This window comes from Athene noctua, chromosome 18 (genome assembly GCF_965140245.1).
Source record: "Athene noctua chromosome 18, bAthNoc1.hap1.1, whole genome shotgun sequence".
NCBI classification, from domain to species: domain Eukaryota; kingdom Metazoa; phylum Chordata; class Aves; order Strigiformes; family Strigidae; genus Athene; species Athene noctua.
The window spans coordinates 3,201,866-3,223,016 of record NC_134054.1 but is presented as its reverse complement, the minus strand read 5'-3'; the positions used below and the strand labels follow the sequence as shown (position 1 = coordinate 3,223,016).

At 53.9% G+C, this 21,151-nt stretch overlaps 1 protein-coding gene across 1 annotated transcript; it reads right to left on the bottom strand.

Moving 5' to 3' along the window:
* Positions 1–283: 283 nt before the first annotated feature.
* On the bottom strand, positions 284–19,116 carry PMP22 (peripheral myelin protein 22). The gene is made up of 5 exons (XM_074921781.1): positions 18,990–19,116; positions 17,898–17,998; positions 16,702–16,792; positions 5,880–6,020; positions 284–1,913 (listed from the first exon to the last, which is right to left on the bottom strand). Exons 2-5 carry the CDS (start codon positions 17,973–17,975, stop codon positions 1,747–1,749), a joined length of 477 nt encoding a protein of 158 aa, XP_074777882.1. The 5' UTR covers positions 17,976–17,998; positions 18,990–19,116; the 3' UTR covers positions 284–1,746.
* Positions 19,117–21,151: the final 2,035 nt, after the last annotated feature.

The window sequence follows — 21,151 nt, the reverse complement described above, 5'->3', positions numbered from 1 at the left end:
CATCACAGGAGCATCTTGGGACAGAGGCAGCGAGATGAGTATGCATCAGCACCATGGCACAAGGCTGTGAGCTCTGTTCCTGGCCCTGGCACTAATTCGGGTTCAGAGTCACCCCTTCAGCACAGGTACATCTGCCACGCAGACAGCCCAGCAAGCACAGAGCCTCTCTCAGTGGCATGAATGAGCCCACAAATCTGCTACACGGCACCACAGAGACCTTCCATGGGATGGACTGATGGAGCACAGCCTGGCTCTAACCCACAAAAACACCAAAAAGCAGAAGCAACTGAGTTATTCTGACTTTTATTTCATTGCTTCTTAGTCCACACAGTTGGTATAAAATCAGAAAAGCAAAGCAAAAAAAAAAAAAAAGAACCAAAAAAACCCCAAAATGAAACAAAAACAACAACAACACAGTGTCTGGAGTCCTCAGGAGGCAGCCTGGGGTCTGCGCAGGTGCCCGTTCAATTCATGGCCAGACACATCGCTGACGCACAGACAGAGGACAGACATCTCGCTCCGGCAGCAGAGACCGACAGGGCTCCACCCAGAGCTGCTTCTGTTCCTCTTGACCACAGGGGGGAAAAAAGGAACCTCAGTTATAAATGCTTTATTAAAAATAATGGTAAGAGCAAGTCTAAGTACAAAAGCAGTTATAGCTCATTTATATTACACAGAATTATTTCTCATTTCTAGCTTTTTGTTTACCTCAAGATCGTTAACTGAATTTCCAGTGAATAAGGTTAAATGGCTAGCAATATAAGGAATGGTAAATAGATAGCACCATTTCATATATCTGGTATTTGATTTCATAGATATACTGGGTTTGCTTCTTTCTCATCGGTACTTTAGCTCCACGGCAAAGGATAAAGCACAATTCACGGGTGGGAGCATCAGTGCCCCGGCAGCTCGACTCGGCACGGCACGGCACAGCTCGGCACACACCCCAGCCCCACTGGCACGGGCACCGGGGCACCCCCAGAGCCCAGGCGGGCGAAGGAGGACGGCCCACGCTGGACTGCAATTCAACCTAAGTGATTTAAAAGCCCAAATTCCCAGCGGGTGTGGTGGCAAGGCAATGGGACTTAGGCACATAAGTCATTTAGGCACTTGGGGCAATCGAAGCCTTTGCTCCAAAATCCTTCAAACCTTTCGGAAGCGTCTCCCGTCAGATCTGGACGTGCACTTCAGTAACCAGGATCACAGCATGTGGCAGGAATGGGGACCAACCCTCCAGCTGGCGTAAACAGGTGTAATTCCGATTTACGCCAGCCTAAAACCAGTCAGAGCTGGGGATTTCTGATGGTTCCATATGGGCTGGGATGGGGAAGGAGAGTTCAGGTCAAAGAGGATTTTGCATGAGAGAAAAACCACTGCGCTCTTGTTACACTGTTAGGAGTAATAGTTCCTTAGGCACTTGCTTTAGGCTTTAAAACATAGCGTATGGTCAACAAAAGCAAACAATACTATGTACATATATGTAAAAAGTGTTATAAATAGGTTTTTTAAACCATAGATACTATATACATCTTCAATTAACAAGTAACCCTTTGAATGTTTCCTTTTGGGGTTGGTTGGGTGTGGTTTTGGGTTTGGTGGGAGGGTTTATTCCATTTTTTTTTTCACTTTTTTCTCCTTTTCTTTTGGTTAATTTTCTTTTCCGTTTTCTCGTCTATTTTCCCCCGCCTCCGTCTCCTCCGTGGACGTCATGAGTGCCCTTGTCACGCCACGTCACCTCCCGCAGCATCACTCCCGCTTCCGTAGGATGACGTAGACGATGCCACTGGCGAGGGCCAGGGGGAAGGCCATCCAGGCCAGGATATAGGCGAAGCCGTAGGAGGTGTTTTCCGAGGCTTGGTGCCAGTCCGTGTGCCTCACTGTGAAGATGGCCGCGCCACTCATCACGCAGAGCCCTGCCAGGGAAGAGCACATAGGAAGGGGTTAGTGATGCCACGCACGGAGCACTTCCCTGATGGAAACCCAGAGCCAGAAAGGATAGTGTCCAGTGCCAGCATGGGAACCTGGTTTTATTATTGCCCCCTTGTATCCTGTCTCCCGGAAAACTATGGTAACGATTTGGGGGGTGTGATGCTGTGGGCTCTGTCCTGGCTGCAGGTGAGTGGAGATATCTCCGCCAGGCTCAGCAAGCAAAGCAGGATCCCCTGGAGCAGGAGAAGCCGGAGCATCTCCTGGGCTAACCCATGCCTCGGGCAGGAATCAAGCAATCCCCAGCTCCAGGCTGCTGCCAGGCTCCAGCCCCACTCCCTTGGGTAGTTTCATTAAAACCAAGACTGTAGCCTGAAACATCCTGCCAGAGCTGCTGCAAGGTGTCAAACACAAACCTAATTTCTTTTAAAGCATGAAAGTTTCTTTATCACCTGCCCAGGCAAGCACTGCTGAGGGCCACGGCTGCTCTGGCCAGGTAGGTCTGCGCCCTGCGATCCCTTGCCCTCCTCCAGGGCTGAGTGAGGAGCTCAACTGCAAACCCCGCTCTCTGCAAGCCCCACTGCGCCCGCGGCTCGTCCCTCTTCCCCGGCTCCTGGCATCCACCCTCACCGGCCACGGGTCAGTGCTGGTCCCCGAGGGCTGTCTGGCCAGGCCCAGCTCCGGTAGGCAGCGTTTAAGCTTTGTTGCAAAAACAACCCATCTGCATTGGGGACTGCCCAGAGCTAACACAAAGCCACCTCTATTTCTGCCCAAAAACAAGCTCTTTCAGTCAATCCCAGCAGTTCTATTATACAGTCGTGGGGCTGTTGTCAGAGCCGAGTTCCAAATCCCCTGCATGGACCTCGGGACCACCTACATTTAACCACCGTGATATTTGAGCTGTAATTCCACTTGACACTGCTCCTTTGTTCTGGGAAAGTGCAGAAGTGGGAATACGTTTCATTAACGCGCCACTGGTGCAATTTCCATTCTGTAAGCACGAGAGCCAACTCCCACTGCCCCAGCCCATGCACACAGAGCACAACAATTGTCTGCCGATGCTGGTGGGACAGGGAACAGGCGTGCAGCCACGCCGGTCACCTACAGACAGCAGAAAATACAGCAGCAATTGTCTGCATGAGGAATTTTGCAAAATGGAGGCAATGGTTTCTGCGGCATCTACACTGATTTTATCCAGAGAACATGCTCAGGAAGCGAAGGGCAGCTGCATTCAGCTGCTTGCACTGATGCAAGCAATAATGCATCACCACTTTAGATCCTGATTTTAAGAACACACTCTAGTCTTGCTTTGACAGGCCAGGAGGGCCTAATGCTACCTAAAATCTGTTCCTGCAGGTTTGTGCTTGCTGTCCCAGCTCTCTGGACAAACCAGGCTGGGTGCTGGTGCATGCTCGAGGTCAGCTCTCCAACGCAGGTTTTGGCAAAAAGCTGTGGGATATGTGGAAGACACAGCCCTCAAGGCTGAGCCTACCAGCCGGAGCCTACCTTGAGGCTGGAGAGAGTGATGGAAAAGTTGGGTCAAACCCTGAGAGGTCCAAACCAATGTCTCTCCCATGCTGGGCTTACACAGCTATGAGAAGTTACCCGTGGATGTGATGGGCCAACCAAGGACGGAGGGGAGCTGTCGAGGGCCTTTTGATGCCTTTGTGACAACTGAAATCCCATCAGGGCAAATCCAGCTAGACTTTGGGGCATGTTTCCAAGCAGTGTGGAGAAGGTGCTGGGGATTCATCCTGTTCTGCTGCTGCACCACAGACACAACTGACCTCATGCATCACTTCTTGCCCTTTCCTCCACCCCCCAGTTTCCCTGAGCCACAGCCAAAGTCATAGTGGAGACCAGCCCCTACCCTCCTCCCTGGCTCTCAGGGCACCTCTGCCCAGCTCTGCCACCCAACAGCAGCCAGCAGCCCTGCCCCTGGCATCCACTGGTTCAGGTCCAGCATTGCTGTTGGTCAGGCTCCAAAACTGGAGGCCCTCAGCTTTGCTAAGCTGCATCACGCCAGGAGGATGTGCAGGGTGATGGAGGGCTTCTGGAAGAGCTTTCCCATCCCCTCCCAGAAGGAAGGAGGTCCTCTCCAGCTCTGCTAGAGCTGAGAACAAAGCGCACTCAAGTGGGTAAGACCCAGTTCCTAGCAGACCTGCAGCAGGGCTTTGTAGTTCCAGGGCTTTGCAAAGCATGGATGAACACCTACAAAGTTTGAAGGCCACAGGAATTTCCTCTGTTGGTTTTAGACATGGTGACCTTCCACAGCAAGCTGAAAGAAGACCACATCAGGTTTAGCTCCTTTGACCAGAGCCATCCATACCTCCAGGTGTGATCTCCTGGCAGGGCTGTCACAGCCGTGTCCCATTTCCTACCAACAACCCTGAAATTTAGGGTCACAAAGACCACAGTTGCCCTGAGCTCCCTCCTCCAGCCCCACCCAGGTAGAACAACAAGAATGACCACCACTGCCCACCTCTGCATGGTCCAGCTGGACTAAGACCTCTGCTTACGGGTCCCCCAGGACATAGGGAAGCTTCGGGGGGATCAGGTCATGCTTTTCTTGTCCTTCATACTGGCTGGGGATGGGTTTGACCCATGCCTCAGGCTCAACAAGGAAAGAGACAGTAGGTCTATAGCCTGACCCTGCATCCGCTTAGGACACCCAGCACAGCATGGACAGGAGAATTGCAATCCCATTTTCTCTTTCTCTGAGAATGAGGATACACCAGCAAGAGAGAGAAGCCTTCTGCTCCCAGATCTATTAGACAAGCTCTCAGGCAGATAATTGCATTACTAATGTCCATCTCCCCTCCTTGTCTCCATATCTGTAATGGGTTTCTACACATCTATCTTTCCAGAGACAGTGAACTGATCTGAACTCATCACCTGCATTATGGCCAAGCAGATACACTTACAATAGATTTCAGGCCACACTTGCTAATAAACTTGCTGTAAACTTTTCCAGGGTTTGTGAAGGCCAGTTGCTTAGATGATGCTCAGAAACTGTCTAAATTCAGTGAATGAGTTTTTCCACTGATTTAGTGGCAGGACCTATGGTGGCTTTTAGTTTCACATCTAAAGCTCCAGCAAATGATTAGTCTCCTTCCCAGACAGTCTGTCATAATTTAGCCAGAATCTCATTGCACAATTTAATTTTTCTAGTCTGAATGCTTGTAAATCCTCACCCCTTGGTTTCATACATGGAAACGTAAACGGAGCCAGTAGCTTTGCAGCATCTATATTTGGAGAACTGCAACGTAGGACGTGAACTGTGGCTCATTTCCAGTGCTGAGTTCTTTAAGAGTTAAAAATAGTAGCTGACAGTTCAAAGTCAGCTGGCTCACCCTGCACGCTCCAGCGGCTCTTTGCTGATGTGGAAAGCACCAGGCCCCCTTATGGCACGTTTATAAATAATCATGGGATCCTCTTTTGCCAAAAGAGGAGCGTCACTATTTCCCCCACCCACCAGCGGTTGCGGAAGCCTCGCCCAGCCTGGTGAAGGAGGGTCCCAGGGCCAGCGTGGCCTCTGGGGACCCTCAGCTCTGCAGCCCCAGCCGAGCTGCAGGAGGAGGAGGCAGCGCCCTCAGTCCTGCCCCACTGCCCCACACCACCGACACAGCTCTGCCTCTGGCTCGGTGGGACTGGCACCCTGCCCCTCCGAAACCTCCAGCCGGGGCACCAACCCTCTTGCATCTTCCATGACACAAGGGCAGATGAGCTTGGATGCATAATGCCCTGACAGACAGATCCCACCCCAGGGTGTGCAAGACCTCAACAGACCCAAATTAGTCATCCCCTCTTCCCTTCACTGAGCCACACAGGAGCCAGCCCCGTGGCCCTCCTGCTTCTGTACCCAAGAGTGTGCTCGTTTCCACCATTACCCTTTTGTCTGCTTGAAAGCCCTTTCCCCGCCAGTGACAGCCCATCGATCAGCCCCCACTTACCTGCAAGGATTTGGAAGATTCCAGTAATGTAAAACCGCCCGCCCTTGGTGAGCGTGAACAGCTGGCAGAAGAACAGAAACAGGGACAAGACGCTGAAGATGATGGAGAGGATCATCATCGCTTGGACAGACTGCAGCCATTCTGGGGAAAGACAAACGGAAAGTTCAGTGTGGGCACCACAGATAGCGAGCCCCCACCACAGCCCGGGGCCTCGGCATCATCCGCTGTGCCACCATCCCTCCCCTGGTTAACGCTGAGTTTCTTAACATCTGGGGGATGTGGCCACACCCAGCGCTGCACCAGCAGCTGAGGTCCTCAGCACGGCCAGGATGCTGCCCTGGATTTAAGATGACATGTGCATGGACCAGCATGCCGGGGTGAAATGAATTGCAGGGCCACACACTTCCTCAGGGGAGCATTTATAATAAAATATGAGCAGATATATTAGCCCCAAGCTGAAGCCCACAGAAATCAAGACAAAGCCTCTCCCTCAGCTTCACATCAGGCCCTGGGACTTCAGCTGTGCTAGAAACACAAAAGCCATGTGCAACAAGCCCTGTGACACCAAGGTGGCCAAGCTCAGAGGTAAAATAAATACACACGGAGTAAAAACACCCTCTGCCCTTGTGGAGTCAAAGGCTCTTTTGGAAAGAGCCTTCCCCAGCAGCCAAATGTAGCTGCCTCCCAGAGCAGACCAGTTAAACCAGACCCTGCATGAGTCACTGCCCAGCTATTTCCAGGCTTCGTGGGTGTGTAACTCCCCGTGTAAAAAAAATATAAATAAACAAGCAAAATGCTGCTCCATCCCATGAGCTGCTGCAGCTTGACAGAAAGAGGCAGGGCCTCCCAGCACTGGGCCGGGGTGTGCTCACAAATACCTCTATCCTTCCCTTTCCTTATGGAGTTTGAGAACAAAATGAGCATTTGCAGTCTTCCTCGAGAGGTCTTTAAGGATGTAACATCGATTAATTCACCACCAAAGCTAGGCACGATTCAGTACAGGTAAACTGAGGCACAAACTAGCCAGTGAAAGGCAGAAAAATCACATATTGGGGTGGATCCTCAGACAGGGGAGAATTAGGCAGCACTGAAGTCTCAGTCCCAGTCCCATGCTCCTGCCACAGTTTTACTCCCACCAGCTCCGCTGCAAGCAACAGCTTTCTGCAGCAAATAGCTGAAACGTAGCAAAACTTCCAAATAAAGCTACATTCCAGTTTAGCAACCTTCAATACTTGGTGCAGCAAATGAGGCCGTTTGGGACTGCCCAGAGCAGTGTCAGGTCCCCGAGAAGCGATCACACTTCCCCACCCAGTCCTCACAAGCAGCACTCCTGGAGGTGAGAGGGGAATTTGAGCCGGTACAGCCTTCACCTGGGACAGCAAGGATGAGCCACAACAGTGCCCTTCCAGCAGATCCATGCCTGCGGGGAAAATACTGTGCAATTTAGAAACGTCTGGCACGTTCCACTTTGGACCATCAATCCTTGGCTTTGCATCTTGCTCCAGACGTTCATGCACTGGAGCAAATTCAGGCCCTGCTCAAAGCAGACTGAAACCACCCAGACCACCTCTGCTCTTTGCAGACAGCTTTTCCCTTCCTCACCTTCTCACAATTCCCATTAACAGGCCCTGCTAAAGAGCTGCTGTTCTTCACTCGTTTCAGTGCCACCAGGTTTTACATCCATGTGAACCAGCAGCTGCCGTGCCTTAGGAAGGAGCATCTAGCACTGCTGTCACTTCCAGCAAATCCCCGTGTGGTTTTCACACTGATGTGCACACAAAATGTCCCATATATTTCATCTATCTCAGCTAGCCAGACATGAAAATCGCCCTGCCTCAACCACACCTGACCCTCCAGCTCCAGTCACGCTCACCAGTGGGCAACAGGGGTGATGAGGCAGCTCAAGCACTGCTAAAAATCAAGTCATAAATCATTGCTCAGATGGGATTGGAGAAGTATGGTCAGAGGATGTCATCAGCTGCTGCATTGCAACCTCCTTCCATGCTTCAGCACAGAAAGGGCTCCCATCCCAGGTCTGGGAAGTTGAGCTTCCATCTCAGCCCTTCCCAAGCCCTAAAGCTGTGTCCAGCTCCGTGCACTGGCTGAGCCAAAGCTGCCCGGCCCCAAGCCCTGAAGTTTGGTCCAGAACCCAGGAAGCCAAGTCTTTTGTCATTTCAAAGGCCACAGGATCCGGGCCAGAGAGGAGCCCTTTCTGCTCGGAGGTGGATGCTCCACTGCCGGTTATTTTAGGAGAAGGCTGTCTAGACGGAAAGCTGAGCTGAGCTGCCCTTTTAATTGCATCCGCCTCCCCATGCCTCTTTTTTGGTTCTGAATGCAAATGATTTATATGGGCCTTGCAGAATCCCATTGTAATAAAGAGCCGTGTCAGAGGAATATAAAGGCAGGCACTGAGAAAGAGGGGAAAGCCCACCGTGACCGGAGGGGTTTCGGCAGCCAGGCACACTGCCCTGCCGCAGCCAGAGAGCAGCAGTGGCACGAGCTTGTGAGCAGGGAAATCAAGAGACAAACCCACAGAGCAGAGCTCTGGGCCTGCTCACATCCAGCCCTTTGATTTTATCGGCCTCCTTTGTAAAAACAAGGGGCAGCATCCCCAGCTCACAACTCACGAGACCTACAAGGACAAGCTGCTATGCTCCCTTAAGCCCAAACCCAGAGATTTCAGCTGTATTAGGATAGCTAATTGCCTTTTATTCCTTTGAAACACCACTATAAGTGCAGATAGGATAGCCACCTCATCAACCCCATATGCTTGTAACACCTTTGCTATTAGTGCTGTGTCCTACCTATAGGCTTTTAAAAATAAAGTAAGTTTCCCACAGGGAGGTCTGGATCCTGTGAGTTGTACCATGGGGCTGTCAGCACTGTTTACTCCCGGACTGTTATTTGTGGTTTCCCTTGGGCAGCGAGTTAGTTATTCCATTTTTCTCCTGCATCTCTTCAGCTCTGTGTTTATATCTTTGTTCTTCAGGAGGAGGAAGAAAAGGAAACAGAGTGGAAATGACAGATAACACCCTGCATGCCACTTAGGGAGAAGACCCACTGGGAGCATTTTTAGAGCCCTTTCAGGGCAGTCAGAAACAAAGTAGTAAGTTTTTACAAAACAAATGTGAAAATTTCCCCAAGCTCTGCAAGCCCTGATGTGCTCACGCCACCATGTATAACCACAGGGAAAAGACCTCACCCCTGGCATGCTGAAGACCACATTTCACTGTCCTAAAGCCTAACAGGAAAGAACAAAACCCAGAGCACAAACTGAAACTTAGATATTGAAACCTAGGGCAGAAATTGCAGCTGAACCTCCCCAGGAAGACATAGTTAACCCAACCCCTTCCAGCAAAGCCCCAGCCCTGCTTGCAGGGAGGTTTTATACCCGGACAAGGGGTGCAGCTGAGCAGGATTGACAGGGCAGGCAGAAACTTGCCCTTGACCAGGAGCAGAGGGCCTTAGGGGACAGGCATTGGCTCCCCAGGGTTTAATTCACTGCTCTGCTGTAGTCACCCTATCCTCTTTTTACCCAGCCAAGGAGAAAGAACAAAGTGCAAACAGAAAAGAAACTTTTCTGAGCAATGAGCTTATACACTTGCTGTGAGACATCACCAAATCAGTGTTACACATTAAAAACATCTGTGTGTAGTGACCTGCAGCTGATGGTAACGTTTTGCATGTATAGTCTTCCCTTTGCAAACTGCACATGCACTATACACTTGAAAAGCACCACTTCTGGGGAAGAAAACATTCACGAAGGAGGTGATTGTAGCATATAACATACACAAAACTAGAGGGAGGGGAAATTCATGACCACATCTGCATGGTAAAACCTGCTCCATCAGTGCTGAAAACTAAACATCAGCAGGATCAGGAACAGCATATGCATCTACTGGCACAAAGGCACCAGCCCAGGTCTGCCAGGTAAAGATGAGTTTTCTGAGCAGAGCTTTTCCAAAGCCTTGGGCTTCATGCTCTGATCAAGAAGCTGAACCTAACTTGCATCCTTGCCTATGAAGCAGACAGGTCACGTCACAAGCACTGGGGCTTGCAATGGTTTTAAACCTTGATATTCAAACACCCCTTAGGAGGGCTGAAAAAGGGTGAACTGGAGATGCAGAAATACTATCTCAATTGCATCATTCTTCTGGGGCTGAACTTCAGATGGCTGCCCCTTGGCAACTTGCTGTAGCAACCAGAAAGGCAAAAAAAAGCTCCGCTACCGGCAGGGCTATTCCTGAGCAGCACAGACCCCACCACCACCACCCACAGCCCCAATTGCTCAAAGTGAACGTCTCTCCCATTGAGGGGAGCAGCATCACGGTTCGTCAGGCACATCCAGCAGAGCCACTAAGCTCTCCTATGGAAAAAAGTGCTCTGTGACATTGCAACTGTCTTCTGCTTTGGTCCCAGACCTCCCACCAGCACGAGGTCAAACCTTCTCCAGCTGGGCTGCTCGATGCTGAAGCTGGAAAAAGCAGGTTTTTCACTCAGCAGTTGCTCCTTTTCTATTTTCCTATATCCACTCCCTGGGTGCTGGATTGAGGTATTCCTGGAAATCCCAACAGAAAAGCGGGATTTTAAAGTGCTCCTAAGGTATTTGTAAGGGCCAGGGAATGAACAAGTGGGAAACACAGGGGCTGTGGAGAGGCAATGAATGAACACGGTGCTGCAATTCTTGTCCAAGACTTCCTGGTCCTCTTCTGCAGCTCGCTTCAGAAGGAAATTAAACCCTCAAAGCCCTCTTTTCTCCTCTTGTCCTCTTTTCCTCTCAGCTATCCTCCTTTTTGCCTTGTCCTTGAAGCTCCATCCAAGGAATCCTTGAGGCCAGGAGGTCCGTAGCTCTCAGAGCTGCCACATTCAGATGTCACATCAGACCGTCAAAGCTCATGTCCCGCAGAGGCAACTGCTGGTGATGCCGAGGCAGCAGAAGGCTGCTGGCACCATGAAAAACATCTTCCAACAGCTCCACAGTGCCTAAGCCAGTTCCTCTCCAAGACCCTCGGCGTGGTGGCTCTGACCTCCTTTTGGCTTGTGTGTGAGGGCGAGCTGAGGCAGCAGATCCATCATTTCAGGCTCAGGTTCCCCGCAGGGTTAGGTACCGACTGCCACTGATTTCAAGTCCAGGCCCCAGGAGCAGGATTGGGGAGCAGTGGTGCCCTGACCCCCAGCTGCAGGGCTGCACTCAGCTTGTGGCCACCCGGACAAAGCCAAACAAATGTTGGATTAAGAGTCATCCAGCACTGCACTCGATGGTGAACTCCCTCACCCATTCTTCTGGTTCTGCAGTCAGTTTGCCCACGGGTTTGCCTTCTTTTGCTCCTCTCCTATGGGCCAACGCCCCCACCCAGCACAGAAGGTTGACTGACCCCCCCCTTATGCAAAATAGGGGAGCCAAAGAGCTCTGGAGCAGCCAAGAGCAGGGAAAACAAGCACTGCTTCCCATCTTTTCTTATCAGATGCTCTTTGTAAGAATAACAAGCAAAACCAAAAACCTGATTTTAAGCAGAGAAAATCCCTTTCATATCACAGACAACATCACTATGGCAGAAACTGATCTGAAATACAAACTATTCTCCTGGAATGCCACACAGTTTATTTTAGACAACTAAGGGGCAAGCTACAGTCACTCACAAGCTGGCAGAGAGGGGTTCAACCCTGCCCAAATGAAGCCAACGTTATCCATCATTAATGATGAAGCGGGTGTCCCAGATCCACAAACTGCTGAGGTTAAAAAATGGCTCTTTGCTGCTCTGCTGCAAACTGCAAAGACCCTAAAGGACCAGAAATGTCCCCGAATCAGGATATCTGTACGTGTGGTCTGTAAGCTGAATGGGGCCAGCTGATGGCTAGCTGTAGTACAAAACACTACAAGTACAAAGGCGATGCGCTGTCACACAAACAAGCTATACATTATTTACTGCATGGCTTCATTATATCAGATTCAGCATCCTGAAGTACAGGTAATTTCTTGCTAGTTTGAAGTGGCCCAGCAGAAATAAAGCAAAAGGCTGCAACAGCGCTGTGCCCGCAGACTCAGCAAGATGCACAGCGTAAGGGCAGAAGGTAACTTTAACATTCAATAAAAATCCTTGAACTTCTATTTTGCAGGGGTGACTGGACTACCACCTCCATCTCACTCTCCTGCACTAGAAAGTGTCCCCTCACCAGTGACAAATTCTCCCAGTCTTGATCCAGTTGGTGCAGTCTCAGTTCTTCCAGTGGGCTGCACGGGAATTTGCCCCCATCTCTTTGTGTTCAATTATTTTATACTAAATAATCAATAATGGAATTAGATATTGAGAAATAATCTTCCTCAGTGCAAGGGTTCAATGCAGCCTCACAACATCATTTTCAGCCACAAAAAGGATTACAGCAAGTGAAATGGCACCTCCATCTCTCCATAACTTTTCTATGTCACACGAGTCTAGCATTGCTGGAAGAAAGAGTTTGAAAAAATAAGGGCAGCAAAGCCCCTCTGGGGGTGCTGACAGAGCAAAAGCAACAGGTTCAGATGCTTCAGTTATGCATTTTAAAGTGGAGAAGGAGCAGTGCAATTCCTCCTGGGAACACCTGATGGGTCAGGGCACAGATGCCCCTGCCTCGTGCCAGGGACGAAGATTTTTCCTGCCTACTTCGGTGAAAAAAAAAAGTGCATTTCAAGCACCAGCAGTGCTGCTTCGGGCCCTGTCTGCCAGAGCAAACGGGGTCTGGAAGAGTGGAGGTCACTGCAGGGCAATCCCCCGGTGCGTGGCAGTGCAGGCCCCATCAATGGGAGATCCATGCCTGCCCACCCAGGCTGTCCAGGGCAGATCTCTGAGCTGGGCAACCCATCTGGGCTTTGCTTGTGGCCATCACATCAGCAAATCATCAGCATCATGCAGCTCACAGCACTTAGTAATCACGAGGATTGGCAACCTGCATGTTTCTCAAGGTTTGGGTTTTCTCTTCCCTTTAAAAAAGCCAAAAACCACCAGTCTGATTGTGAACAAGACAGTCATGCAAAAGCCACAAAGCAGCAACAAGAGAAATGGTAAGAAGACAACAGGAAAAATGTCTTCTGAAGCTACAGAAGGATGTCGGGATCTCCACAGAGGCCCCTGCTGCTTCCCTGCATTTGGCATTCCCACCAAAATAGAGGAAGAGCAGTAGAAAGTAGCAGAAAAGAATCTTGCTTGCATGAAAAATTCAGCTGTGAAAAGAAAAGGCCATTTTTTGAGGAAAAAAATATCACTGTCTGGAAATTTGGGGTAGAATCTACTGAAGAGAACTTGAGCGGCTCAGGTCCGGCCGCGTGCCCCGTGTCTGCAGTGGGATCGCACAGCTGGGGGCTGGCGCGCAGCCGTGCCGACGCACAATTCTGGGATTCAGAGCCGAATTCTTGAGATAAGTCTTTTCCAGGAATGTCTGACAACGCAAACGAAGCAAAGATTGCAACATTTTTTCCATAGTTCTCGGCCTCTTGAAAAAAAAAGTCATTATCTAACAAGCAAATGGAGAAACCGAAGCAACAAGCAGGCAGTTGTAAAAGGCGAAGAAGTGGGCATCTGCCCCGACCCAGCGTTTCCTCCCTCCCTGTGCTTGCTTCCATCAGGACGGCCCAGCCCGCACATGCCCAGGGGGTTCAAGCTGTGCCAAGGGGAATTTGGAAGGTGTGAGCTCAGCCTCTACTGAGGCCAGCGCCAGCCTGTGACCAAGGTCTGCTAACGTCCCGGGGAGCCATGGTCCAACAGTCCTCCTGCGGTCAACCCCTACGTTGTTTTGCTGCTTATTCCATCCCCATGGGATGATCTGTAAGGTTAGGAGCACAGTCCCAAACCTGCCCCAGTGTTAGACACAAGCAAATCTTGCTGGCACCTGGTTTTAGGAAGTTCAGCTTCTCGCTGGGCATCCACGTAACGGTCAACTAAACAAAAGGGTCCCTGTGCGGCAGCGCAGCAGGGAGAGGAGGCTCATCCATCCTCACCGTGCTGAGATCAAGGGCAACATCTCAGTGCAACAAACCCACCACTCCGGTGCTGCCGCAGAACCCCCCAAAGCCCCCATCCGTGCTGAAAACGCGAGACCCAGCCCTACCTAATGCCACAGATTCCGAGTACTGAGTACCACTTCTTTGCAAAAAGAGAGGAAGACATAACTGCACTACGGCGGCCACTGCGATGGCCAGAAGAAAAACTGCCTCTAAAGACCAAGTTCTGCCAAAATTCCCAAATGAGTATTTCTTGCTCTTAGCCCAGAGCAGACCTTGGCACTCTGCAATTAACCGTTAAGCACCATCCTTGGCACATGCACAGAGAAACAAATTCCTAAGGCTTTCCACAACCCAGCGAAGCATGCACAGCCCGTGTTTTGAAAGATATTTAAATAAGAACGGGTTGTGGGATTTGGTATAGGATATTTCGTATTTTTGAAAGTAAGCATATTCCGACTAAAGAGAATTCAAGAAACGTTAACAACGACCAGGCAGGGGATGAGCATGAGCCTCAGAGCTGGCCCTGCCACAGCATCCTTTGCCCATGTCCCCGCTATCGCTCCAAAGAGTGGCCGAGTGCAGCTGCCCTGGCAGCGCCGGGGCAGTGGGAGCGAGGGGCTCGGAGACAGGCAGTGGGGAGGGAGGGCGCAGGGAACCACGGGAAAGGACACTGCATGGTATTTTTAGTCTGGTTTTACAAACAGATTTTAAAAGCCTCACGTTAGCCTAGGAAATATCTTTTTGTTTTGCATTCCTATGGCACCGCTGAGCTCTGGATCCTCCATCCAGGGTCTCACCAGATGAGGAGCAGCACTGCTCCCACACCCCTGCTGCGGGGTGGATGGGGCAGAAGCTTTTGACTAAGCAAAATCCCCTTCTCCTGATGCCAGAGCAGAACCTTCATATGAGTAAGAGCTTGCAGAGAGCTCTTTAAGACTTGAGCACAATGCACCCCTACTCAAAGAGCAGCCCACTGAGGTACCTTATCAACCAAACTCAGCTGCCTGACCACATTTTTATCAGGCCCATCTTGACTAGAGTCCCTTTAACAATAAAAAAAATCATTGCTGGCAAGGATCCAGAGGGAAGGCCCTCTCTGAGCAGCTTCTGGGAACAGGGCAATATAGAGATGCAAGGCCCAGCAGGACACTCAGCCGTGGAGGAAACCATCCCAACTGCATTTTGGACAAGCCCCTCTCAACACTGACAACTCCCCGACACACAGCATCCTGCAAACACCCAGAAAAAGTGGCATAGGTTTTGAAAAGCAAAAGATTTGGGGAGGTTTTCCAGCTCTCAGCTCTGGGATTCGGGGAGGGGGTGGGGGCTGCTTTTTATTTCAATGCGCCAGGTCAGCAGTTTTGCAGCACGCGTGAATGGTGGTGAAGCAGCCTGCCTACGCTGCAGATAGCCAGCCCCCGCCAACTGCTGATGAAGGACATGGCTCCAGAAGGCTCCTGGGCTGGGACAGGGTCCAGCTGCTTCCCGGCCGGCCCGGACACCACCAGGCGTCAGCAGAGGCCCACGGCGGTGGCCACGCTCCCACCCAAACCAGAGCCTGGGCCCCCACCGCTGCTTCCAGCCAGAGCAAGCGGGGAGTTCTGCTGCCCGCAGGCTGGGGATTAGGGTGATGCGAGCCTCCGAAACCCTCTGACACTCTCCCATCACCTCAAGCCCCTCTGAAAGCATTTCATGCTGCAGCCCTTCCTGCCTTGCCAAGCCCACGTGGCATCGGTTTGCTCCTGTGCCAGGACCGTGTTTCCGGCGTAGCGTGACCGTGTTCCCAGTGACATCGGCATGATTCACGACTGGTTTCACTGGAGGTTACGCTGGGAGAATCCCTTTCCAGGGGAAAGCAAAAACCCAAGCTAACTGAAAACAAATGCTGGACACAGCACCACTGGCATTTTGCCCTGTCTTTGGGGAAACTGAGGCACGGACTTGCTTGCCTGCCCCCCCAAGCACATATTTAGTGTTCCTGGTAGCGCTAAGTGCCCTGGAAACTCTGCGTCATGGTGTCTTAGCAAGTACTCCTCCCCTGCTGACCTCACTGAGCAGGGATGTCACCCAGCATGACGTCAGCTTTCACCCAGCGTAGTCCAGAGGTGGCTGCTCAGCCACCCCAGATGTGCAGGTGCCACAGGGGCCATTTCAGCAGCTGGATGAAGAAGGGCCCAAGCACTCAGCACAGCCCACATGCGGTGCTGGGCGGCAAACCACAGGGTGAGAGGAGTGTGCCCAAAAAGCACAAAGCAGGGCGGCTCTCTGGATAGGGGACAGGGTGTCCTCGGGGCATCATGTGCATCTTTAAAACACTCTCACAACCAGAGCAAGAGGCAGCCACGCTGAAAACAGCCTCTCCACTCCCAGCACTCCAACAGCCACCCAGCAAACCCCCTCCAAGGGCTGCCCCATGTTTGTACATCCAAGTGTAATCAAAATGGGGTAATAACAGGAGACCACCAAAAAGCACCCAAGCCAGTCACCTCTGCTGAACACCCTGCCACGGGGCCACCGGGGGCTGCCCCACAGCTCAGGGGCAGAGCAGTGGGCATGGGGTCTGGTACTGAGGCTAAACCGCATCACAACTGCAGGGACTGCCAAGGTGGGGGGAAACAATCGCCCTGCTGCTGGGAACACCGCGGGGCCCTGTCCCTCCCTCTGGAGACAGAGCAGAGGAGTCAAGGGGAAGGAGTGGGGGGGAACAACTTCAGCGGGGTGCAGGGAAAAGCAAGAGGGAATCACAAATAACCCCCAAAGGCAAATCCCCCCTGATTTCCTAAGTCCAGGGAGGAGAATAAAAGCGAGGGGCAGCGGCAGCCCTGATTGCCGGGGAGCACTCACCGTTCGTGGACGACGTCAGGCAGTGGAAGACGCTACCGGAGGTGCAGTTCTGCCAGAGGTCCGCCGTGTGCCCGCCGTTCACCAGCCATTGCTGCAAAGAGACGCAGCCCCGTCAGCAGGGCGCTGGCAGGCAGCTGTGTGCCCCCCCCGCCAGCTTCGGCACCAAGTAGCCCCGGTGGGTACCGGCACGCGCGTGCTTTTCTTTAGAAAGGGCTTTGGAAAGTAAATACTGATATTTGCTTTTAGCTGCTTTCACCTCAACGGCAGAAAAACAGAAGCTCTTTATTCGCCTCAAACATGGGCCAAGTCCCAGGGGGGATGCACACTCCCCTCCCCTCCGCCATCCTCGCCTGGTGCTTGGCCGAGCTATTTGAATGCTTCCATGTGATTTTTAACGACTCGGAAGATTTTTGTAACGTCTTCTACTACTATCACCACCCAAAAAAAAAAAAAGAAAGAAAAAAAATACATGAAAGAAGAACCTGGTGAAGCAAGCCTGGAACTCACCAGTTCCACAAAACCAAGTCAAACCTCTTCCTAAGTAGATGACATGTTAACTGGGCTCTACACCAAAACTGTGCTGGGAACCCTCTGCGCAGCATCCAGCCCTCAATCTTCCCACTGCTTTCAAAGCTTAAGCCTTGAAAATCGCCTGTCTGGGTTAGGAGACAGAGGCTGTCCCTAATTCACAGCCCCAGAGGAGCAGAGCTGAAGAGCAGAGCTGCTGGTGCTGTGGAGCCGGTGCCTAAACCAGCCCCGTTCCACTGGGTTTTGCTCGGACTGGCTGTACTGGTCCCACAGGCTGAAGCCCATTAGCAGGTGGAGCTCCTTTATGAAAGAGGCGTGCAGTGTCCCCCCTGGGAGGGCATTTTGGGTGCTCTGAGGCTGCTCCCTGATGTCAACCAGCCTGAGGACGACGAGGAGATGGGCTTCAGCAGTGCTCTCCTCTGTCGGCTGCGGCACCTGACCAAGCGACCCACCAGCTACACCTGACCGCACAAACACGGGAAGAGCTTTCTGTGCAAAATGCTCCAAACCCCACCGTCAGTAAGACCAGCAAATGGTTAAGTAAAGGTTTCGTACTAACAGCTAGGCTGGAAAATAAAACACAAATAAAAACACCACTTTCTGGTCTTGCCATGCCATGCCATGCCACGCCACCCCCCCCCCGGTGCCGGAGGACGCCCCATACTTACGCTAACGATGGTGGAGACGAAGAGGAGCACCAGCACGGTGACGTGGAGCACGATGATCCCCAGCAGCAAAAGCAGCATCTTGGCGGTGGTGGGGGGCAGAACTGGAGGGGGAGAGGGGGAGAGGGATGCTGCTGAGCTCATGTGAGTGTGTGTGTGTGAGTGTGTGTGTGTGAGTGTGTGTGTGCGCAGGGCCCGGCCCCGAGGGCAGCGGGAGCCGTCCCACCGACGGCAGGAGCCCGCCCGGCCCCGGGGGATGCCTGGGCAGCGCCCTGCTCCCGGGCTCCGTCCTGCCGGCCCCACCGACGGAGGGGGGTTCCAAGCCCCGCGCCCGGACCCACTCCCGGCACCCCCGGGGAGCCTCCGAGCCCTTTCCCTGAGCCTGCACCCCCAAGCCCTCTCACCGAGGGGGCTTCCCTGGACCCCCTCCTGTGGAGACTCCCCGGGGGGGCTCCCCCTGCCTCTCTGCTCTGAGGGGTTGCTCCGATCTCTCTAGTCGAGGGCAGCGTGCTCCTCGGCACCGCCGGGGGAGGGGTCTATCTCGGTGCATCATATCCAAGGGTCGACCTGGGCCCCTTTCCACCGGGACTGGGGGGGACTGGGGGGCGGGGGGGGTGTCCCCTACCGGGGTCCCATGGGACCACCGGGGACGATTTGCCGCCCCTTTTTCCCGTGGGGAGGCTTTCCCCGGCCCATTTCCCCTGGCGACCCCCGGGGAGGGGGCGTCTAACTCGGCCCATCTCACCCGACGGGGCTACCTCGGCCCCTCTTCTCTGGGTGTCCCTCCGGCCCATCTCCCCTCAGCACCCTCAGCAGGGGCTCTCTTGGACCCTGTCCCCCCCCGGGGGGCGGCTTTCCCCAGCCCGTCTTCCGTCGGGATTCTCGGAGAGGAGTGAGGGGTTGCCGTGACCCCCTCTCCCTCGAGGACCCCCGCAGCGGGGGGGGTCCCCAGTCCCTCTCCCCTGCAACCCCCCCCCGAGGCTCTCTCCGGCCCCTCTCCCCCTCGGGGTGGCTGTTCCCCTCCCCGGGGAAGCGCGCAGGGACGGCGGCCCCCAGCCGCCGCCCCCCTCCCCAGCCGGGCCGGGCCGTACTCACGTCGCGGCGGGGCCGAGGGCGCTGGGCGGCGGGCGCGGAGCGGCGCGGAGCGGAGCGGGCGGCGGGAGCGGGCGGCGGCGCTGTCAAGTTTCCCCTTTAACCGGGGCCACCGCCCCGCTTGCGTCTGCGGGACGGGGAGGGCTCTGCGGCGGCGCCCGCCGCTCCTCCTATAAATGCGACAGCGCCCGGGGCCCGGCCCGCCTCCCCCCGAGCCCCCGGCCCGGGGGCGCCCCCGGCCCCATCCCCATCCCCCGCGCACACGCACGGCCGCTCCCGACGGGCAGCGGGGGAGATTTTGGGGACACACCCCCCCCCACCTCCACGGCCTGGGCTGCCCCCCCCCCTCCCTTAGTCCCCCACGAGGGACCCCAGCGAGGATTCCCCGGCGTGGGGAGCCCCCGCGGGCGATGCTGGGGGGCCGGGAGGAACACAGACAAATCCGGGAGGCGGCTCTGCCCCGTTCCGCTCTCCCGGGTGGGTGGGTGCGTGTCTGGCAGCGGGTGACACCCGCGGTGCGCGGCCGCGGAAGGCGGGCGGTGCCCTGGGCAGGGTCCGGCCCGTGTCCCGCGGGCGCGGCGCCGGCAGCCGCGCGGTTTCCGAGCGGAGCAGTAACTCCTGGGGGGAGAGGGGGGCTGGCGGGGAACGCTCCTCTTCCAGGGCGGCACGGGGAGGGACACACGGCCAGCAGGCCGGTTACACGGGGAGGACAGAGCCCCGGCGGGGCAGCTTGTGGAGCCGCGGACTGCCCCGCCCGTGGGGCAGGATGTGGGGAAGAAGCGGCTGTGCCGAAGCCGAAGGGGATGTCGCCTCGTCCAGGGAAGTGACACCTTCGCAGTTTGCTCCTGCGATGGCAATGTGATGCTGGCGCTTGGGCGGGAGTTTTTTAGCCCTTGAAAGCCAAATTCTGTGGAACTGAGCAACTTTTCGCTGAATAGAGAGTGAGATTTTCCAAAAGCACTTAGGTGCTCGGAGAAAGAGGTGGCGGTGCTCGGGTATAGCAGCCTTCACTCATTCCTCAACCACAGCTGATCTCTTGAAATAAACCTCACACCACACCCCCTCAATAGTCCCCAGTCCTCCTGAGCACGCCTGGGAGTCCTGAGCATTAGCACCAACCTTTCCATCACCTCTGCCCTCTTCACGCACCAGCTCCAAACTAGTCTTGCTTTGTTGCAGAGACAAGGGAATTGGGCATCCAGCCACTGAAACTGTAAATCTTGGGAGAAAAGAGGGAGAGAAGCGTGCTTGGCTCCTTCCTCCTGGCAAGCACAGGCGTGTTCCCTGCAGCACGGGCTCTGGCTCCTCCGCTCTCGCGTAAGTGGTCCCGTCACACGCATTAGCCAGCAAGTGGATGCTGAGGGCACTTTAGGGGGGTGGGGGGGAGACGGGCCAGCAGCTGAAAGGAGGCCCCCAGCCTCCCACCGTGCTCCAGCTCTGTCTCAGCAGATGCCCGCACGCCCCACCGTGATGCTGCTGAGCCAAACTGCTCCAGCAACCCGGGCTCTGCCTCATGCAGGTTTGGCCAGGCTGGTTTCAAAGGATGCAGTTTACCCTCCCCTCCAAAAAAAACCCCTCCATTCCTCTGCTGCTGCCACCCCCCCTGCGGCCCGTGACGCTGCTGCCTGCCCTCGCAGGAGCCGGTGCCATCCGTGACTGCAAGCCCCAGAGGACTAAAACATCTGGACCGCCATCAGTACATTCCTCGCTAATGAGGCTATTTCGGGCTGTCTTGCCTCTGTGGGTTGAGCGCCTGCGCTGCTTTTCAGAGCAGAAGGAGCCACCACGCTCGGGACTGTGCAAACACAGAGTGTTTGGGTCTCATCCCCAAGGACTGCAATCCAACCTGCCGTCAGAGACGGTCTTCTCGTTCGGGTTTGTAGGTGTGAGATCTCGGCTGCTGTGTCTCTGGATAAATTTTATCTGACCCATTCCCCAAAAGCAGAGCAGGGAGATGCAGAGCAGTGAAAGGCAGCCAGGAGGTGTGGGGGTCACACACTGTACCTGAGCTCCTCTGTGAATGTGGGAGAGCGAAAAACAGCTTGACTCCATTTCTGAAAGTGGTGCCAAAAGCAGCTTTTTAAGCCTGGGAGAAATATCTGAAACTCAAATCAGGGAAAAGAGTAGCCTGCGGGTAATGAAGCCTATTTTGGCTGAGAGTTGCA